The following is a 19,620-nucleotide window of genomic DNA, read 5'->3' on the forward strand; positions in this document are numbered from 1 at the left end:
TGGGCAACAACAGTATGTGGGCACTTTGCCGTCCAATATCTCACCATAATGCATCCCTTTAAGTGTCAGCTGTTGTGTATGTGCTGCTTAAGAGGTGCTAGTGGCCCCCTTATCTCTTGGGCCCCTGAAGGCTTCACAGATTGCACCAATGGAATATCTGCCCTTGATTATTACTACTGAAGGGAGAACTTAGTGGGAATTATTACTTTCTAAGGGGGCAGTAAAGGCATTAATATTTTGTACTGTGGGCACTCCGGGGGCATTATTTGTTTTAAGGGGGCATTTAGGGTTAAAGGGTGAAATACTTGTCTAGGCGTGGCTGATAGGCTCGCTTCATGAGGGCAGACTTGACCAACAATACATGGTCAGCCATCCATTGGCTTAGCCGCCATGATATAATACATTTCCCCTGTGCTGCTGGCGATAAGTATCCGTGTATATGCCATCGTAAGCTGCATTTGCAGTTCTCATGTTCCTCTTTTAAACCGCAAACATGTATGGAAAACAAAGGAGAGCAGCATGTTTCCTACTGCCGTTTGGGAGTCTATATACCTGTACAGCAGAAATAAGTGCTTTGCGGTAACCCATACAATATTAGTCCCAATGGCTACACACCCTCCAACAAAGCCAATACAATGAGTGCTGCAATAAATGAATTGTAGTATAATAAAGCAAACAATGTCAACAAAATTAACACAATCCTGTAATAGAAGTGTTGCATAATCACAGGACATAATCCAAACCTAATATATAGATGAATGACAAAGGGATGATTGTACGCTGTGGTGTCTGTATACACGCCTCATGGTGAGGATGGATAAAGAGACGCGAGCACCACGGTGAGCGGCCCGAAGAATAAGGACTATGTAACATTACAAGAATGAAATAAAAAAGGTTCATTTATGGATGAGGAAGCATGCCGCTTGTTATTGACGCCATAATGACTTGTGTTTTCTCAGATACAGCCTGTACACAGAGAAGAAAGACGATGGGGACTTCTGTACCATCAGGTTCCTTTATCCAAATACATCAGGACTCATCAGATTAGTTATCGTCACCTGTACACGGCTCACGCTCATAGGACAGGTATGAACAATTAGGAGATTTACTCTTGATGAAGTGAGAAATTCCACCTTAGAGATGATGGCAGCGTGCTAGAAATACTACTCCACAGTATGTGCAGCTGCTCTATATACGGACAAGTAAATCAATCTATTCATCTGATTATGTCTCCTCACTATGTGTATGATCCGGGGTTGGGGGAAAAAAGTAACTTTGTTACCAACTGCAAGAATTTACACTCTAGGTAATTATATCTAAAGACAGATATTTCTCCTAATGTTTAGCGTCTAAGTTCAGCACATACATATGCTAGAGACCATACATTTCTCATCTCTCTCATATCCATCCATCTATCTCATATCTATGTTATCTAGCTATCGATCTCTCCATCCATCTATCTCATATATATCTGTTATCTATTCTATTTATCTATCTATCTATCTATCTCTCCATCCATATATATATCTATCCATCTAATTATATATCTATCTATTTCTCCATCCAACTATCTCATATCTATCTATCTATCTATCTATCTATCCCTCTATTTATCTATCTGTCTATCTATCCCTTTATCTATCTATCTATCTATCTATCTATCGATCTCTCCATCCATCTATCTCATATATATCTGTTATCTATTCTCTGTATTTATCTATCTCTCCATTCATCTATCTCTCCATCCATCTCATATCTATCTATCTCTCTCCATCCATCCATCTAATATATTTATCCATCTCAGAGCTCACTGTCTTCTCTTAGGGGTACTTCTCACATAGCGAGATCGCTGCTGAGTCACAGGTTTTGTGACGCAGCAGTGACCTCATTAGCGATCTCGCTGTGTGTGACACTGAGCAGCGACCTGGCCCCTGCTGTGAAATCGCTGATCTTTACACACAGTGCTGGTTCATTTTTTGCTCGTTGCTCTCCCGCTGTGAAGCACACATCGCTGTGTTTGACAGCGAGAGAGCAACGATCTGAATGTGCAGGGAGCCGGCGCCTGGAAGCTTTGGACTCTGGTAACCAAGGTACACATCGGGTAACAAAGCAAAGCGCTTTGCTTGGTTACCTGATATTTAGCTTGGTTACTAGCGTACGTCGCTCTCAGGCTACCAGTGCTGGCTCCCTGTACACGTAGCCAGAGTACACATCAGATAACTAAGCAAAGTGCTTTGCTTAGTAACCCGATGTGTACCCTGGCTACGAGTGCAGGGAGCCAGCGGTAAGCGGTGTGCGCTGGTAACCAGGGTAAATATCGGATAACCAAGCAAAGCATTTTGCTTAGTTACCCGATATTTACCTTGGTTACCAAGCGCAGCATCGTTTCCACGAGTCGCTGCGGGCTGGTGGCTGGTCACTGGTGAGATCTGCCTGATTGACAGCTCACCAGCGACCATGTAGCGACGCACCAGTGATCCTGGCAAGGTCATATCGTGGTCGGAATCGCTGGTACGTCGTTTAGTGAGACGGTACCCTTACTTTAGGTAGAAACAATTACACAGTCCTCCTTTTTTAGGCCACTTACCTTGTCGTGTTTTTTCTTCATGGAGTTGATCTCTTTCTGCTGCTTCTTTAGCTGTTTGATGTAGGCCTAAAATCAATTGCAAGAAATATTTATAGAAAGCAGCAAAATAACAATCATGGGAAAATAACAATAAGCAAAAGGCTACAGAAAAGAAAAAATGAGGAGGTGATAATCTGGTATGTGGTGAGTTACTGTCCCCACTTGTAAGTAGTAGCTGATAGTGAAGTCTTGAAGGGGAGGGATCACTCTCAGCCCAATAAGTGGGTGTCTAAAATCCCGATCAGTGTGAACCCGAAAGACAAAGGAGGGGAAAGAGGAGTCATCTATTATCTTACCTTCATTTGTTTCAAATCTTCGACTTTCACTTGTGGAATCTGATCTATTGCTAGAAAAATCACATAAAATGATTGTAAAGACCAGGCGAGATTTTCAGTACGAGGAAGACTTGTGAGTGAGACTTGTACCTTTCTTAACTTCACTTGCTATCCCAGAGGTGGACGCCGCAGACGGCCGGAGCTCCGAGCTAGTTTGGGGAGTCACATTGGCTTTGGCATTGTTGGTTTTCCCTTTTTTATCGTTCTTTGTGTTGTCATTTGGCACATCTGCGATATCACTCTGAAGTAATAATATTCATTATTCAGTACCACAAAAGAACCGCACATAAGTCAATTCATCAAATGTGCACAGACTGATAAGTAATGTGTTCAACATGGCGGATCCTTCTCCACCCAGACATTATCTATCGGTGAAGAGTCAAAAGCGCCCATACACATCAGTCAGGCTGCCCCCCCCCCCCCATACACATCAGTCGGGTTGGGGATTATTATATTCAATCCTTTTATGTCCTAACGTGTACTTACTGTTTCAATACCCATTGCCCTCATTTGGTCTGCCCTTTTTTCAGTAATGGACAGGAACTTCTTAGGATCTGATAAAGCATCAACGATATCTAAAAGCAAATAAACAAAAGACAATGTAACATAATGGGGAATTACCAATATTTAATTCAGTGCTTATCATTGTGAATTAAAGGGAACCAATCACCAGGATTTTCATATATAACCTAAAGCCAGTGCTATACTGGCACTAGCAGGATAATTCTCTATATACCTGCAGGCCTAAGACACACGGCATGAAAATCGGAGGGAGTGGAATGCAATAAAACATCACATTCCACTCGGACCAATATTAGCCTATGTGTCAGCACACATGAGCAATTATTTTCTTGGCCCTAATCGGACTGAGAAAACAGTTGCAGCATGCTGCGATGGTAATGTGAGTATCTTTCTCTCGCACCCATTCAAGTCTATGGGGTGAGAGAAAGATCGCACTGCACTCGCGGTACACCGGTGTTCCGTGAGTGCAGGGCAAGAATGGCAATAGCCAGCAACGGAAGAGAGAGGGAGATAAATACCTCCCTCCCCTCCTCAGCGCCGGCCCGCTCCTCCTCAGAGCCAGCCCTCCCCTCCTGAGTGCCGGCCCGCCCCCCGCAGCTGAGGTCCGATTGCTTGATCGGACCTCAGTCGCTGGGACAATCGCATGACACTCGTCTCCCGCTGTGCTGCCAGCATGAGCCGAGTGTCATGCGAGGATTGCATTAGTACCCGTGTGGCCTTAGTGGTGAGCTTGAATGTTTAGGTTTTGAAATCCAAGAAAGTAAAGTTTATAAAATCATCAGCTTGTTGAGTGACAGCAGCTGAGGATCAGATTCTCTATCCAGTTCCTCATACTATATCCCTACTAATATCCTTGTTAGTACATTCATGAATTTGATTATTTATTGATAATTTAATCACAACTATCTATCAGGTGATCCATTCAGTGTTTAGTTTTTTTCACTGTGTATTTTTCTCCAGTTCTATCCCTTTTGTATATATTCATTTTAAAAAATCTTTTTCAACAATAAAAATTATTGTGATTATATCATGTGTTTCGGTATAATTTTTGTAGGTTTAAATGATTATATGTACTGGAATCACTAATATGGCTTTTCGTATATTGACATTAGACTGTGGAGAATGAATACTTGCTATGTGAATGTGGCATTATTAACGCACATGGTTGACTACCTAAACCTATACCTTACATCGGTACAGTTGTGTCCACTCATACCACCCTCATGATACAAATTCAATACATGATCAACCTCTAAACAGGCAGCAATCCCCATCACATAAATAAAAACTTGAAATAGATCCCTCTATGTGTAATGACTCTATATAAGGCCTCCGTCACACATCCGTGCCGCCGGTACATGTTTGCCATTTTTTACACGTACTGGAGATACGTACACAGGGGGATCTAGTTAATCCTAATGGTCAGGACACACGTAAGTATTTAGGAACGGAACGTGTGTCCGTTCCGTACTTACATGTGTCCGTGAGTTCCATACGCTGACATGTCAGGTTTTCTCCGGCAGCACGGGTGTCACATGGCCTGCACCCGTACCACACGGATGTAGTGTGGATGCGGGCCCGTGTGACACACGCCAGAGAAACACACATATCAGGTTAAAAATAAAAAAAACACACTCACCTCCACGAGCCCTGCAGTCTCTGCCGCGGCTGTCACCTGCATCCGACACCCAGTGAATTTGAACAACGCATCTTCTTCACTGGGGGGCGGAAGCAGCGTCAGCGGGGCGTGGCCTGTGCCAAACATTGTCATTCAGCACCAAAGACAGCTCCGGAAGAAGCAGGTAAGGCGGAGCTTTCCGTTCTCCATGTGTTATTACGTATAACACACAGAGAACACGTACGTGCCACAAACACGGCACACGGGGAGCAAACCACCCCTTTAACACGTACGTGAAAAAACGTTACTTTTTTCACGTGAGTGTGGCAGAGGCCTAATAAATAGGAATAGATCCCTCTGTGTGTAATGACTCTATATAATATATGCTTTTTCCTTTTTGTATTGAATTACTGAAATAAATTAACTTTTTGATGATATTCTAATTTATTGAGATGCACTTGTATGTGAGGGAGGGTAATGATCGCGAGAACAAGTTATACTATAGTGGTGTTAGTTATGTTGAATGTTTAAAGTCACAAAATTAAAAAAAAAATTGGGTGCATTAGGCAGTAATTACAAAAGACATAGTGGTAATTTTCTTCTCAGTATTGAAGGCAAACTTGGGCACACATACAGACGTAGCAGGGGGCAACTTGTGAAAATAAAAGCCGCACTATGCAAATAGAGCACCATGACTCACTGCACTAAAATACTGTATTTTTCGGACCATAAGACGCACTTTTTTCCCCCCAAATGTTGAGGGAAAGTGGGGGGTGCGTCTAATGGTCTGAATGTAGGGCACGGCTGCGGGGAATGAGGGTGCTGCGGGTCATCGGGGGCACGTGCAGGCAGCAGCAGCGCCTGCCGTGACCACGTTAGCCCGCTCATTACATATGCACGCCCATCCTCCCGCCCATCTCTCAGCGCTGAAGCCGGGGCTGATAGGTGGGCGGGATGATGGGCGGGGACGCGCGCATAATTAACAGCAGGCCGTGATCACCCTTGGCAACTACAGCCTGGAATGATCATGTGCGGCTGTATTCACTGCCCCCCGCACATCATCATCAGCGCGGGGTGCAATGAATCAATGTACTCACCGTTCCCCTGCAGCAACGCGATGTCCTCCAGTCTGCCGGCAGCGCTGTGTGGACTGGAGACTAGCGGTGCTCACAGCGATGACGTCATCGCTGCACACACGTGTGTCTTCACAGCCGCGCCGTCAGACTGGAGGACATCGCAGTGCCGCAGGGATCGTGGCCGGCTCCACACAGCGCTGCCGGCACAGACAGGAGGAGGAGCGACGCTGCGTGGAGCGAGGAAAGGTGAGGACAGTATAAACGTTTATTTATTTTTTGTGTGTGCCGCAGGATGGGAATATATGAACAGGAAGATGGGGGTATATGAACAGGATGATGGAAAATAGCAGGATGATGGCATATAGCAGGATGATGGGGGTATATGAGCAGGATGGGGCCATATACCAGGATGATGGCATACAGCAGGATGATGGGGGTATATGAGCAGGATGGGGCCATATACCAGGATGATGGGAGTATATGAACAGGATGATGGCATATAGCAGGATGATGGGGGTATATGGGCAGGATGATGGGGGTATATGAGCAGGATGATGGGGGTATATGAGCCGGATAATGGGGGTATATGAGCAGGATGATGGGGGTATATGAGCAGGATGGGGCCATATATCAGGATGATGGGAGTATATGAACAGGATGATGGCATATAGCAGGATGATGGGGGTATATGGGCAGGATGATGGGGGTATATGAGTAGGATGATGGGGGTATATGAGCAGGATAATGGGGGTATATGAGCAGGATGATGGGGGTATATGAGCAGGATGGGGCCATATACCAGGATGATGGGAGTATATGAACAGGATGATGGCATATAGCAGGATGATGGGGGTATATGGGCAGGATGATGGGGGTATATGAGCAGGATGATGGGGGTATATGAGCAGGATAATGGGGGTATATGAGCAGGATGATGGGGGTATATGAGCAGGATGGGGCCATATACCAGGATGATGGGAGTATATGAACAGGATGATGGCATATAGCAGGATGATGGGGGTATATGGGCAGGATGATGGGGGTATATGAGCAGGATGATGGGGGTATATGAGCAGGATAATGGGGGTATATGAGCAGGATGATGGGGGTATATGAGCAGGATGGGGCCATATACCAGGATGATGGGAGTATATGAACAGGATGATGGCATATAGCAGGATGATGGGGGTATATGGGCAGGATGATGGGGGTATATGAGCAGGATGATGGGGGTATATGAGCAGGATAATGGGGGTATATGAGCAGGATGATGGGGGTATATGAGCAGGATGGGGCCATATACCAGGATGATGGGAGTATATGAACAGGATGATGGCATATAGCAGGATGATGGGGGTATATGGGCAGGATGATGGGGGTATATGAGCAGGATAATGGGGGTATATGAGCACGATGATGGGGGTATATGAGCAGGATGATGGCGTATATAGCACGATGGGAGCACGTACCAGGATGCAGTATATAGCAAGATGGGGCTATACCAGGATGAGGAACATAAATATATACACAAGGCAGGAGGATCATTACCAGGATGGGGTACCTTAGTAGAGATTTTGGGGATATTACCCACATAATAGTGTCAGCAGCAGATCCTCGCCCCATAACAGTGTCATGACCACATTTTTTGCTTAAAATTTTATTTTCCTATTTTCCTTCTCTAAAACCAGAGTGCGTCTTATAGTCCTAAAAATACCGTAAATGCATATATTTTCTGCTTCTCCATCTGTATAAATCTATGGAACTCAAAAAAGTCTGACAGATTAGGTCTGGGACAGGTTCTTCTTACCTCCAAATCCATCAGGAACGTAGGTCTTCAGAACAATGTTGCAGAAAATGGTTGGCAGGGAAAGTGGCTTGTTGCCTTCATTCCGAAGTGAAATGTGCCGATATCCAGCCTGGAGACCATCTAATGGCAATATCCTCTGTCCTATCAGTTTATTGTTGTCATCGTACACTCCTATCCTTAGCACAGCAAGGTCAGGTAAGATAACCTAGAGACCAGAGGAGAGTAATAAGTACATTTCTTGGACTTTGTTCACATGTGCAGTAATTGTTTCCATTTTTGGATGCATTTTGAGAAGACAAAAACAGAAAGAAAATATTCCAGTGTATGATCGATTCAACTGAATGAGAATAGAAGTGTAGCATCATGTCTTCTGTTTGCTTTCTTCTCAGCTACTATTAATTTTTTTAGCTGGATCAAAAAATTTGGGTTTTTTTTCCAGCCCCCCTCCCCCCCAAAAAACCCCCCCGAAACAGATAGTAAAATGATCCAGTTTTTTTCTATAGAAGTTTATGGAAAAAGGATCATAAAGTATGATTATCTATTATGTTATCCACTAACAGATATATTTTTTAGCATTGCCCATGCCCAGTACACAGAAGTGTCCAGAGACGCCTCAAGAAAGATTCCACTTTAATTACCATTTTGCATCCATTTTTATTCCATTTGTAACAGATTTTTTTTTTTGTTAAAAACTGGATCATTACAAACAGAAGACAACTGGCTATGTGAACAGAGCCTTATCAGTTTACAAATAAATCATTGGACACAAATCTCACCTTCCGAAATACAAAAGCCTCCTCATTATACACCGGGTTCAGACCATTGTTCATGACCATTCGCGTCCGGAACTCTTTTCTTATGGTGTCCGTTGGCAACCCATACATATCCACCTCAACATACGTCCCCATTTTTTTGTCTGAGAGAAACTGTCCAGATATAACCTGTGATGATATACACAACTCTCCGTTACACTGTGTAGATAGTCTACATTATGGTAATGCTGCAATAAATCAAATAAAATACCAAAAACAACAGTTATTATTATATTTTTGAATGACTTCATAGAGATAATAAATCTTCTATATACCTGAAACATGAGGATTGAATTAAAGGGGTTGTCTGATGAGAAAAAAGTTATCAGCGATTCACGAAATAGAGGATAATTTATTGATCGGTGGGATTTGACCACCGTGACCTCCATTAATCATCAAACCGGATCACTTTTTTCCTGTTACAATGGAACGTTAGTGTATATGCTCAACCCCCCCTCCATTAATCCTCCATGGGGCTGCCGAGCACTGCACAGGGCTTTTTCCGGCAGGCCCACAAAGAATAAATGGAGGTCAGGCATCTGATGTGCCACTCGATTGCGTAACATGGAAAAGCTCCCTATCTGCCATATGGTTCTAGAGATATGGGCATTTTTTAAGCAAATGTTAATGGTCTTTATCAACAGGGTGTGGCTCAAAGGATTTTCTTCTGGGGGGGTGTCCACAGAAAGCATTCCATAACTATTCCTTGGTAAAGACCATAAAAATTAGCTCAAAATTAAAGGTCCATGGCAGGTTTAAAAAAAGTGGCACAGTCAGGTGAGCAATGGCAATAATATAAGAGCGAAATCTGGTCACTTTTGACCTGGTGACTGGTCAGATTTGTCAACAGGACTTCACTGTCCGAACTATTTGTACGAGCATGTAGCTCACTCCAGCACTATTGCCCGTCCAGCATCATCATCTTCAGCTTGAGGATGATGTGCTGGAAAGATAGGGTCATCCTATAGCCAGAATTAGAAAAAGATCATGGAATTGCTCACCTCATTTGGTGGTGAACGTTCACAACCACTGTCTAAGTATAGGAGAATGGCTGCCGCGGCCCTCGTGGAGGATCAATCTCTGATGTGGAAGAAGAAGGGTTGAAACCGTGCTGCCATGAAGAATGAATCGGTCGTATTGTTGAACAGTGATTTATTTTTATGCGTTTTGGAGACAACAATAGTCTCATTCTTCAGAAAATTCTCAGATGGACCTCTGAAGAAGAAGGAGATTATTGTTGTCTTCAAAACGCATAAAAATAAATCACTGTTCAACAATAAGACCGATTCATTCTTCACGGCAGTGCGATTTTAACCCTTTTTATTCCAGATCTGAGATTCACCTTCTTCAGCTTGATTGACAGCCTCTATACTGTGTGACTTCAGGCAAAGGAGCCGTCAGTCAATCAAAAGAAGATGGTGCTGGGCGGGGAATAGAGCTGGAGTGACAGATGCTTCAGAACTACAAATAGTTCTTCAGCCTCATTTGCATATCAATTCAAGAAGGATTTTTCCATAAAGGAAGAAAAAACTGGTCATGTAAAGGTTTTGCTTGACTTGTCTTTGAAAGAGCTATATTAACATATAACTTTGCAGCACAAACATCTCTGCAGGATCTCACTACCTATTAGAATACTACAGACCAGCCTGCAATGGACCATTACTATGTATGGTTGATATTCATATGTGGTTTTCTTTACTAACTTACAAAAATTTCCACCAAACAAGTGCCTGTATTTCAAACTAATGGACAAATGTTGGAAAAACTTGAAAAGAATAGAATACTATGGTTTACAGTAGAGAAATCACTCTTTTGAAGTTTCCAGTGAAGTTCTAGCTTTATAAGTCTATGATTCCTTCCCATACATCGGCTTCGGAGTCCGGCAACCTCATCCTAACCATTAACTGTATAAATAAATAACATTTTCAAGATTAAATGTGTAATTTTGGATCCTGGTAACACTAATAGATTTCCTTTTCATGGTAACATCAAGCTATATACCTGAACAGAGCAGGTAGCCGCAATCACTCCATCCACTGGAGTCTCAGAGAACGGGTCAAATGTTCTGTCTGGGCGTCTCATGAAGTCTGGTTTTAGTAGGAACCTGATAAATGACAATAAAATATTTAGAAATCTTTAAATACAAACTAATATTCCTAGCAAAATTAGATCATTACTATAGATTTCTAAACACTAATGAAAAAAGTCAAAATTAGATTAACCTAGTACAAAGAGTATTAAGCCTGCTTTACACGGGACGACCGATCGTGCGATTTCACGATCGATCGTACACGCCCCCGTAGTTTGTGCGTCACGGGCAAATCGCTGCCCGTGTCGCACAAAGTCGTGAAACCCCCGTCACACGTACTTACCTGCTGAGCGACCTCACTGTGGGCGGCGAACATCCACTTCCTGAATGGGGAGGGACGTTCGGCATCACAGCGACGTCACACAGCCGCCGGCCAATAGAAGCGGAGGGGCGGAGATGAGCGGGATGTAAACATCCCGTCCACCTCCTTCCTTCCGTATAGCCGGCGGGAGCAGAGTTCATCGCTCCTGTGGTGTCACACGGAGCGATGTGTGCTACCACGGGTCCGATGAACAACCGGCACAAGTAAAAATAAAGGATATTATGAAACTGAGCGACGAGTACACGACTCACGATTTGTGAGTGATATTGTGTCGCTCAGAGGTTTCACACGAGACGACGTCGTGTATGATGCCGGATGTGCGTCACGAAAACAGTGACCCCAACGATGCATCGCACGATCCGTCGTCTCGTGTAAAGCACCCTTTACTCTATGAATAATAGTAAAACATAAATCATAAAATCATGAATCCTGTCGTTTCAGGTAAAGTTTCAAAATATACTGTTGTGTGCACATGAAGAATAAGACTATTTTTACCATTTTATAACTTGTATCCTGCATTATTCATCACTTTTCCTCTGTGCAGGCTCTATGTCCAATTTTCACATTGACATCTTGCAAGCTTTCTCAGCGCCGCCATACTTTGTGCATTCACCACTCTGCTTCCAAAACGTCAGGCCATCTTCCTGTGCTGCTTTGTGCTCACTGCTAGCTCTGTTCCCAGAGAAACTCCACCTGGCTATAGGGAGGTATGGCCGGTCTCTGCAGAAATTTAACCCTGCTGTGTTCTGCAGAGATTTGGTTCCCTGGCCAATCCCATTCTAGAAGGGCCTGGCCTGTTTCAGGTAGCTCTCGCTCTCTGCCTGATCGTGGTTGCTAGTTAGTATGTCTGCTAGTGTCCTCTCCATGTGTTTGCCTGCATTAATTCTAAAATTTTTTATCCATCCTGTCTGCCCTCAGCTTTGTACACTGAACCTGTGCCGCCTGCCCCAACCTTGGACCGTCTGACTACGCCTCTGTCTTGCCCTCCTGTGCCACGTTCCTGCGTCTCTGAACCTCCGGTCAGCTGCTGCAGACCCAGGGACTGCTATGGAGTGGTACCTGGTGTCTACCAGCAGCTCAGCCTATCCTCACTACAAGAGGCACTAGTGAAGACCTAACAGAAACTTAGATACTCCGCTCTAGGGTAAGAGCAGCCTCTGGCACAGTGGGTCCACATCTGCCAGAGTGACATATACCTGCCTGCAATACATTCAGTTCTCTCTGAGTTAGCGGGTGGAGACAAATTACAATGATGTCTCCCATAGACAGCACACACATAGAGATGAGAGATTCCTGCTCTTCTTTATCTGTCGCACACACATAGAAGTAGCAGTAACATGGAAGACATATACAGCAGCACAGAGCAGTGTGGCTGTGAATCCAGCCTTGAGGTGATGGAAATCAGATGCTTGAAGTTGCAGTCTGCATGTGTCTAGCTCAGGGGTCTCAGACTCGATTGGGTGTATAGGCCGCACAGAAGAAAGATAATAATTTGGGGGGCCGCATTCTTTACAGGACAAAGTGACATTTTTATTAGTACCATGTATTTTTTTTTTTTTTACACACCTTTGGATCACTGGTTTTGAACATTTTTCACTTATAACAAATGTGCACATTCTTTGTTTAAATATAAAAAAAAAAGAAAAAAAAAAAATTGATGGTAAAAAAAAGTCAGGTCTTAAGGCTACTTTACACACTGCGATATCGGTCCCGATATCGCTAGTGTGGGTACCCGCCCCCATCTGTTGCGCGACACGAGCATATCGCTGCCCGTGCCGCACAACATCGCCCACAGCCGTCACACATACTTACCTGTCCGGCGACGTCGCTGTGACCGGCGAACCGCCTCCTTTCTAAGGGGGCGGTCCGTGCGGCGTCACAGCGACGTCACTGAAACGTCACTGAACCGCCGCCCAATAGCAGCGGAGGGGCGGAGATGAGCGGGACGTAACATCCCGCCCACCTCCTTCCTTCCGCATAGCGGCCGGGAGGCAGGTAAGGGGAGCCTCCTCGTTCCTGCGGCGTCACACGCAGCGATGTGTGCTGCCGCAGGAACGAGGAACAACCTCGTTACTGCTGCAGTAACGAGATTTGAGAATGGACCCCCGTGTCGCCGATTAGCGATTTTGCACGTTTTTGCAACGATGCAAAATCGCTTAACGGTGTCACACGCAACGGCATCGCTAATGCGGCCGGATGTGCGTCACGAATTCCGTGACCCCAACGACTCCGCATTAGCGATGTCGTAGCGTGTAAAGCCCGCTTTAGTTTGAGTTTTTTTTTTTTTTTTTACATTTTATCCCTTTCTTGTAAATAATAGTGTTACAATTAGCACTATATAGAAATTTTGGCCAACATCTTTTAGTAATGTTCCCCATCTTGTTGTAATGTGCCCATCCTTGTCCCCTTGTAGTATTGTGCCCCATCCTAGTCCCCATCCTACAGTAATGTGCTCATCCTTGTCCCCATCCTATAGTAATGTCCCCAGCCTTGTCGCCATCTTATCGTAATGTATATCTCGGCCCTGCACCGGCAGCGATAGTCAACAGAGGCACGGGCCTGGGGGCTGCACAAAGCATCCTGAGGGGCCGCATGCGGCCCGCGGGCCGCGTGTTTGAGACCTCTGGTCCAGTTGGTATCTCACAGTGCTTAGTGCTCAATCCCCCTCACCCTTTACCTCTCCATAAACTTTACTATATTATGTAACCTGATATTAGAATGTGCCAGGGTTACCAAATTAACTTATTTTTTTCGGGACAGCTTATTAAAAAATCAAGGACAGGCAATATTTTTTACGGATACATTGAAAACCCATAATAAAGCATTATGATTATAACTGATACATGTCTACAGCCCTTAATTCTGAAACACAGACATTGGGTGCATTCACTGTAAACTTTAACATTATAATTACTGTCAAAATAATCTGTATGTAAAGCGTAAAAAAAAAATCACAGACATCTCAACATTTTTTACAGAATGCCCTATTTTTACAGACCATCCTGGAATTTCTGGATGATCGCAACCCAGCATTGTGCTGCTAGTCTGAACAAGACAGATGGGAGCTGTCTAATCAGAGTGGATGGTGAGATCAGGAGAAGGGGAAGAAATGGCTAATAAGTGGAGAAAAAAGCATAAAGTGCTGATGATATACGAGTTTCTTATATTAGCCCTTACTATTGATTAATTCAAGATTTGCTAAAACAACAGCAACCATTATACAAAATGTTACTCTTTACAAGCTGTGATAACTTACCCACAGGATCCGTTGTATTCAAACTTCCCCTGGTTCAGTTGCATTGCTAGATCTATTGAGAGAAAAATATTTCTAGCTCATCACACGTAACCAATCAGTTCATATATTTACATTGGTCAATATATAGTTGGTCACACCGGCTTATAAGTGATGTGGCTGTGACTGGGCGGCATAACAAGTCTATGAACCATGATGTTTGTATCTATACTCCATAAGGCCTCTTTCAAACATCTGTGACAACCACACACGTTTTGCACAAATGTCTAAAAGGTGCGTATTGCCCTCCGTGTGCCATGATTTTCGCACACGTGTGTTCTCCATGTGCTATCTGTGATAAAACACGGAAAACAGGAACTTTCTGCTCACCTGTCCCTGCTGATCTACGGTCTCCAGCCCTACTGACTCCCCGCTGCTGCTGCTTCCGGTCCTCTGTGCCGTGCATATGGGATGAGCATAATGAGAGGGGGTCAGAAGCAAGTGACAGCAGCGGCAGAGACAGCAGCACTGGAGAAGGTGAGTATAGAAATTCATTTTATTTCACAGACACGTGTGTTTTCTCCGGTGCGTGTCACACAGAGCACTTTCGTGTGATCAGTGTGATACCCGTGCTGCCGAAGAAAAACCGACATGTCTACGCGTGGAGCACATGGACAAACATATTCTCCACACAGACACATGATCCTTGGCAAAACATGGACGTGTGCGCAAACCCATTGATTTCAATGGGTCTACGTGAGCCCATGTCTCCGGTACGTGTGAAAACGAATGTCACATGTACCGGAGACACGGATCTGTGAAGGAGGCCACCTAAGGAGTTCAAAGGCAACATGAAAAACCAATGACACGTGTATATATATATATATATATATATATTTATTTATTTATTTATTTACTTCTATCACAAAAGTTCTATTATGAGTTAAGTCTGATACAATAGTACAATAGAACCATGGGGGTTTCGGGCATTGTGGACATGATCTGTGTGTTAAAATGTGTCAGTATTATTGTTGTAGAGAAAGCTGCCATTGTCGTGGGATGACTTCCATATAATCTGCAAAGGTGTTAAAGATGTTTTTAAAGTTAACCTGTCACCTTGAAAAACTCTATTTACCTGCAGATAGAGGGTTAATCTTCAGGTAAGTAACGTTCTCTGTTTTATAGAAAGTGCGGCTATCAGAAGAAAATAATCTTTCTTCCTGGGAGCGACCACCTTTCAGTCATGTTGACCGCACCGCTCACCATACTGTGAGCACGCCCTGGTACTTTGATTGGCAGCTAGCTCTTCACAGATCTGCTGCAGAGTGAACTGTCAATCAAAGGGCCGGGACATGCTCACAGTATAGTGTGCGGAGGCTGTAATATCTTTGTACACGTCCCAATGACTGAAAAAAATGTTGGCTCCCAGGAGGAAAAAAGTCAATTTTCTCCAGAGTCCGCGTGTTTAGAAAGGTGGCCGGGGAGGATTATAATGGTGTTTACCTGCAGATTAACCCTATATCCACAGGTAAATACCGTTTTCTAATGTGACAGGTTCTACCAAAGAGCACGGGGTAGATTACCACAGTAAAGGGGGCTTTACACGCTACGACATCGCTAATGCGAACTCGTTGGGGTCACAGAATTGGTGACGCACATCCGGCCGCATTAGCGATGCCGTTGCGTGTGACACCTATGAGCGATTTTGCATCGTTGCAAAAACATGCAAAATCGCTCATCGGTGACATGGGTGTCCATTCTCAAAAATCGTTACTGCAGCAGGTTGTTCCTCGTTCCTGCGGCAGTACACATCGCTCCGTGTGACACCGCAGGAACGAGGAACCTCTCCTTACCTGCCTCCCGGCCGCTATGCGGAAGGAAGGAGGTGGGCGGGATGTTACGTCCTGCTCATCTCCGCCCCTCCGCTTCTATTGGGCGGCGGTTCAGTGACACAGCTGTGACGTCACTGTGATGCTGAATGAACCGCCCCCTTAGAAAGGAGGTGGTTCGCTGGTCACAGCGACGTCGACGGGCAGGTAAGTAGTGTGACGGGTCTGGGCGATGTTGTGCGGCACGGGCAGTGATTTGCCCGTGTCGCACAACAGATGGGGGCGGGTACCCACGCTAGCAATATCGGTACCGATATCGCAGCATGTAAAGCGGCCTTAAGGGTATGTTTACATAACCCATTTTCTCATACAAGTGCTAACCATGGTTTTCACAGTTAGCATGTGTACCGAGGATATTCTATGGGGCAGTGCACATGACCAAAGTATGGTCAGCAGAAAAAAATCAGACATACAATTTTGATCAAAATCGGCATAAGTCTATGTGTCCGTGAACAAATTTAGACGTCACTCAGATGACAGCGGATTTTCATGGAATGACAAAGTACAAGATGGAAAAACTTTTAGTTTTCTCTCCACATACAAGAAAAACAGATCAAAGTCTGATCTGAATAATCAGTCTGTTTTTCTTATTGTTTTGTGGACATACCCTAGCAGTCTTCCTCAGTTAGGCCGCAGTCACACTTGCGATTGACTCGTGCGTGACTAATGTGAATCTCGCATCGCATCACCCAGCACGGCCGCATACTCTCTGGACAGGAGTGTTTCAGCTGCATAGAAATACATGAAGCTGACCTGCTCTTGTTCAGAGAACAGCTGCTGTGTCGGGTGATGCACTGCAAGACTCACATGAGTCACGCGTGGGTCAATCACAAGTGTAATTCTAGCCTTACAGAGATCACTGCGATAAAGTTTCCCACCTTCAACTCTCCGGTATATTAGAAAACAACAACTCCCAGTACCTACAGCATGTGCTCGGTGTTGTAGTCTGGCAATAGCTCTGGATACATAAATTGAGAGACCCTCAACCTCAAACATAGGTTTCGAGACCTCCCAACCTCCAACATAGGTTTAGAAACCCCCAACCTCAAACATAGGTTTAGAGACCCCCAAGCTCAAACATTGGTTTAGAGACCCTCAACCTCAAACATAGGTTTAGAGACCCCCAACCTCAAACATAGGTTTAGAGACCCCCAACCTCAAACATAGGTTTAGAGACCCCCAACCTCAAACATAGGTTTAGAGACCCCCAAGCTCAAACATTGGTTTAGAGACCCTCAAGCTCAAACATAGTTTTAGAGACCCCCAACCACCAACATAGGTTTAGAGACCCCCAAGCTCAAACATAGGTTTAGAGACCCCCAAGCTCAAACATTGGTTTAGAGACCCTCAACCTCAAACATAGGTTTAGAGACCCCCAACCTCAAACATAGGTTTAGAGACCCTCAACCTCAAACATAGGTTTAGAGACCCCCAACCTCAAACATAGGTTTAGAGACCCCCAACCTCAAACATAGGTTTAGAGACCCCCAAGCTCAAACATTGGTTTAGAGACCCTCAAGCTCAAACATAGTTTTAGAGACCCCCTACCACCAACATAGGTTTAGAGACCCCCAACCTCAAACATAGGTTTAGAGACCCCCCAACTTCCAACATAGGTTTAGAGACCCCCAACCTCAAACATAGGTTTAGAGACCCCCAAGCTCAAACATAGGTTTAGAGACCCCCAAGCTCAAACATTGGTTTAGAGACCCTCAATCTCAAACATAGGTTTAGAGACCCCCCAACATCCAACATAGGTTTAGAGACCCCCAACCTCAAACATTGGTTTAGAGACCCTCAACCTGAAACATAGGTTTAGAGACCCCCAAGCTCAAACATAGGTTTAGAGACCCCCAAGCTCAAACATTGGTTTAGAGACCCTCAACCTCAAACATAGGTTTAGACACCCCCAACCTCAAACATTGGTTTAGAGACCCTCAACCTCAAGCATTGGTTTAGAGACCCTCAACCTCAAACATAGGTTTAGAGACCCCCAACCTCAAACATAGGTTTAGAGACCCTCAACCTCAAACATAGGTTTAGAGACCCCCAACCTCAAACATAGGTTTAGAGACCCCCAACCTCAAACATAGGTTTAGAGACCCCCAAGCTCAAACATTGGTTTAGAGACCCTCAAGCATAGTTTTAGAGACCCCCTACCACCAACATAGGTTTAGAGACCCCCAACCTCAAACATAGGTTTAGAGACCCCCCAACTTCCAACATAGGTTTAGAGACCCCCAACCTCAAACATAGGTTTAGAGACCCCCAAGCTCAAACATAGGTTTAGAGACCCCCAAGCTCAAACATTGGTTTAGAGACCCTCAACCTCAAACATGGGTTTAGAGACCCCCAACCTCAAACATTGGTTTAGAGACCCCCAAGCTCAAACATTGGTTTAGAGACCCTCAACCTCAAACATAGGTTTAGAGACCCCCCAACTTCCAACATAGGTTTAGAGACCCCCAACCTCAAACATAGGTTTAGAGACCCCCAAGCTCAAACATAGGTTTAGAGACCCCCAAGCTCAAACATTGGTTTAGAGACCCTCAACCTCAAACATGGGTTTAGAGACCCCCAACCTCAAACATAGGTTTAGACACCCCCAACCTCAAACATAGGTTTAGAGACCCCCAACCTCAAACATAGGTTTAGAGACCCCCAAGCTCAAACATTGGTTTAGAGACCCTCAAGCTCAAACATAGTTTTAGAGACCCCCTACCACCAACATAGGTTTAGAGACCCCCCAACCTCAAACATAGGTTTAGAGACCCCCCAACTTCCAACATAGGTTTAGAGACCCCAACCTCAAACATAGGTTTAGAGACCCCCAAGCTCAAACATAGGTTTAGAGACCCCCAAGCTCAAACATTGGTTTAGAGACCCTCAACCTCAAACATGGGTTTAGAGACCCCCAACCTCAAACATTGGTTTAGAGACCCCCAACCTCAAACATTGGTTTAGAGACCCCCAAGCTCAAACATAGGTTTAGAGACCCCCAAGCTCAAACATTGGTTTAGAGACCCTCAACCTCAAACATGGGTTTAGAGACCGCCAACCTCAAACATAGGTTTAGACACCCCCAACCTCAAACATTGGTTTAGAGACCCCCAACCGCAAACATAGGTTTAGAGAACCCCAAGCTGAAACATAGGTTTAGGGACCCCTAACCTCAAAAGCCCTCTTATTTCCAAAGTATACTCATCCTATAGTGATCGTGTTTCCTTTTCTTGTCTATCGTTTCCTTTAAGTTTTACGAGTCAAGGATAGAAAACATTGTAAGAGATATAGA

At 44.5% G+C, this 19,620-nt stretch overlaps 1 protein-coding gene across 5 annotated transcripts in view; it reads right to left on the reverse strand.

Moving 5' to 3' along the window:
• Positions 1 to 19,620, reverse strand: part of PLCB4 (phospholipase C beta 4) — a 516,205-nt gene that overhangs the window by 67,367 nt on the left and 429,218 nt on the right. For all 5 annotated transcript variants that reach the window (XM_075339305.1, XM_075339306.1, XM_075339302.1 and 2 more), the window contains exons 25-32: positions 14,464 to 14,515; positions 10,798 to 10,900; positions 8,761 to 8,925; positions 7,985 to 8,189; positions 3,448 to 3,536; positions 3,052 to 3,202; positions 2,923 to 2,972; positions 2,588 to 2,653 (exon numbers count right to left, since the gene is read on the reverse strand). In XM_075339305.1, coding sequence (XP_075195420.1) covers positions 2,588 to 2,653; positions 2,923 to 2,972; positions 3,052 to 3,202; positions 3,448 to 3,536; positions 7,985 to 8,189; positions 8,761 to 8,925; positions 10,798 to 10,900; positions 14,464 to 14,515 — 881 coding nt within the window. The remainder of the gene's footprint in view (positions 1 to 2,587; positions 2,654 to 2,922; positions 2,973 to 3,051; positions 3,203 to 3,447; positions 3,537 to 7,984; positions 8,190 to 8,760; positions 8,926 to 10,797; positions 10,901 to 14,463; positions 14,516 to 19,620) is intronic.

This window comes from Anomaloglossus baeobatrachus, chromosome 3 (genome assembly GCF_048569485.1).
Source record: "Anomaloglossus baeobatrachus isolate aAnoBae1 chromosome 3, aAnoBae1.hap1, whole genome shotgun sequence".
Taxonomy (NCBI): domain Eukaryota; kingdom Metazoa; phylum Chordata; class Amphibia; order Anura; family Aromobatidae; genus Anomaloglossus; species Anomaloglossus baeobatrachus.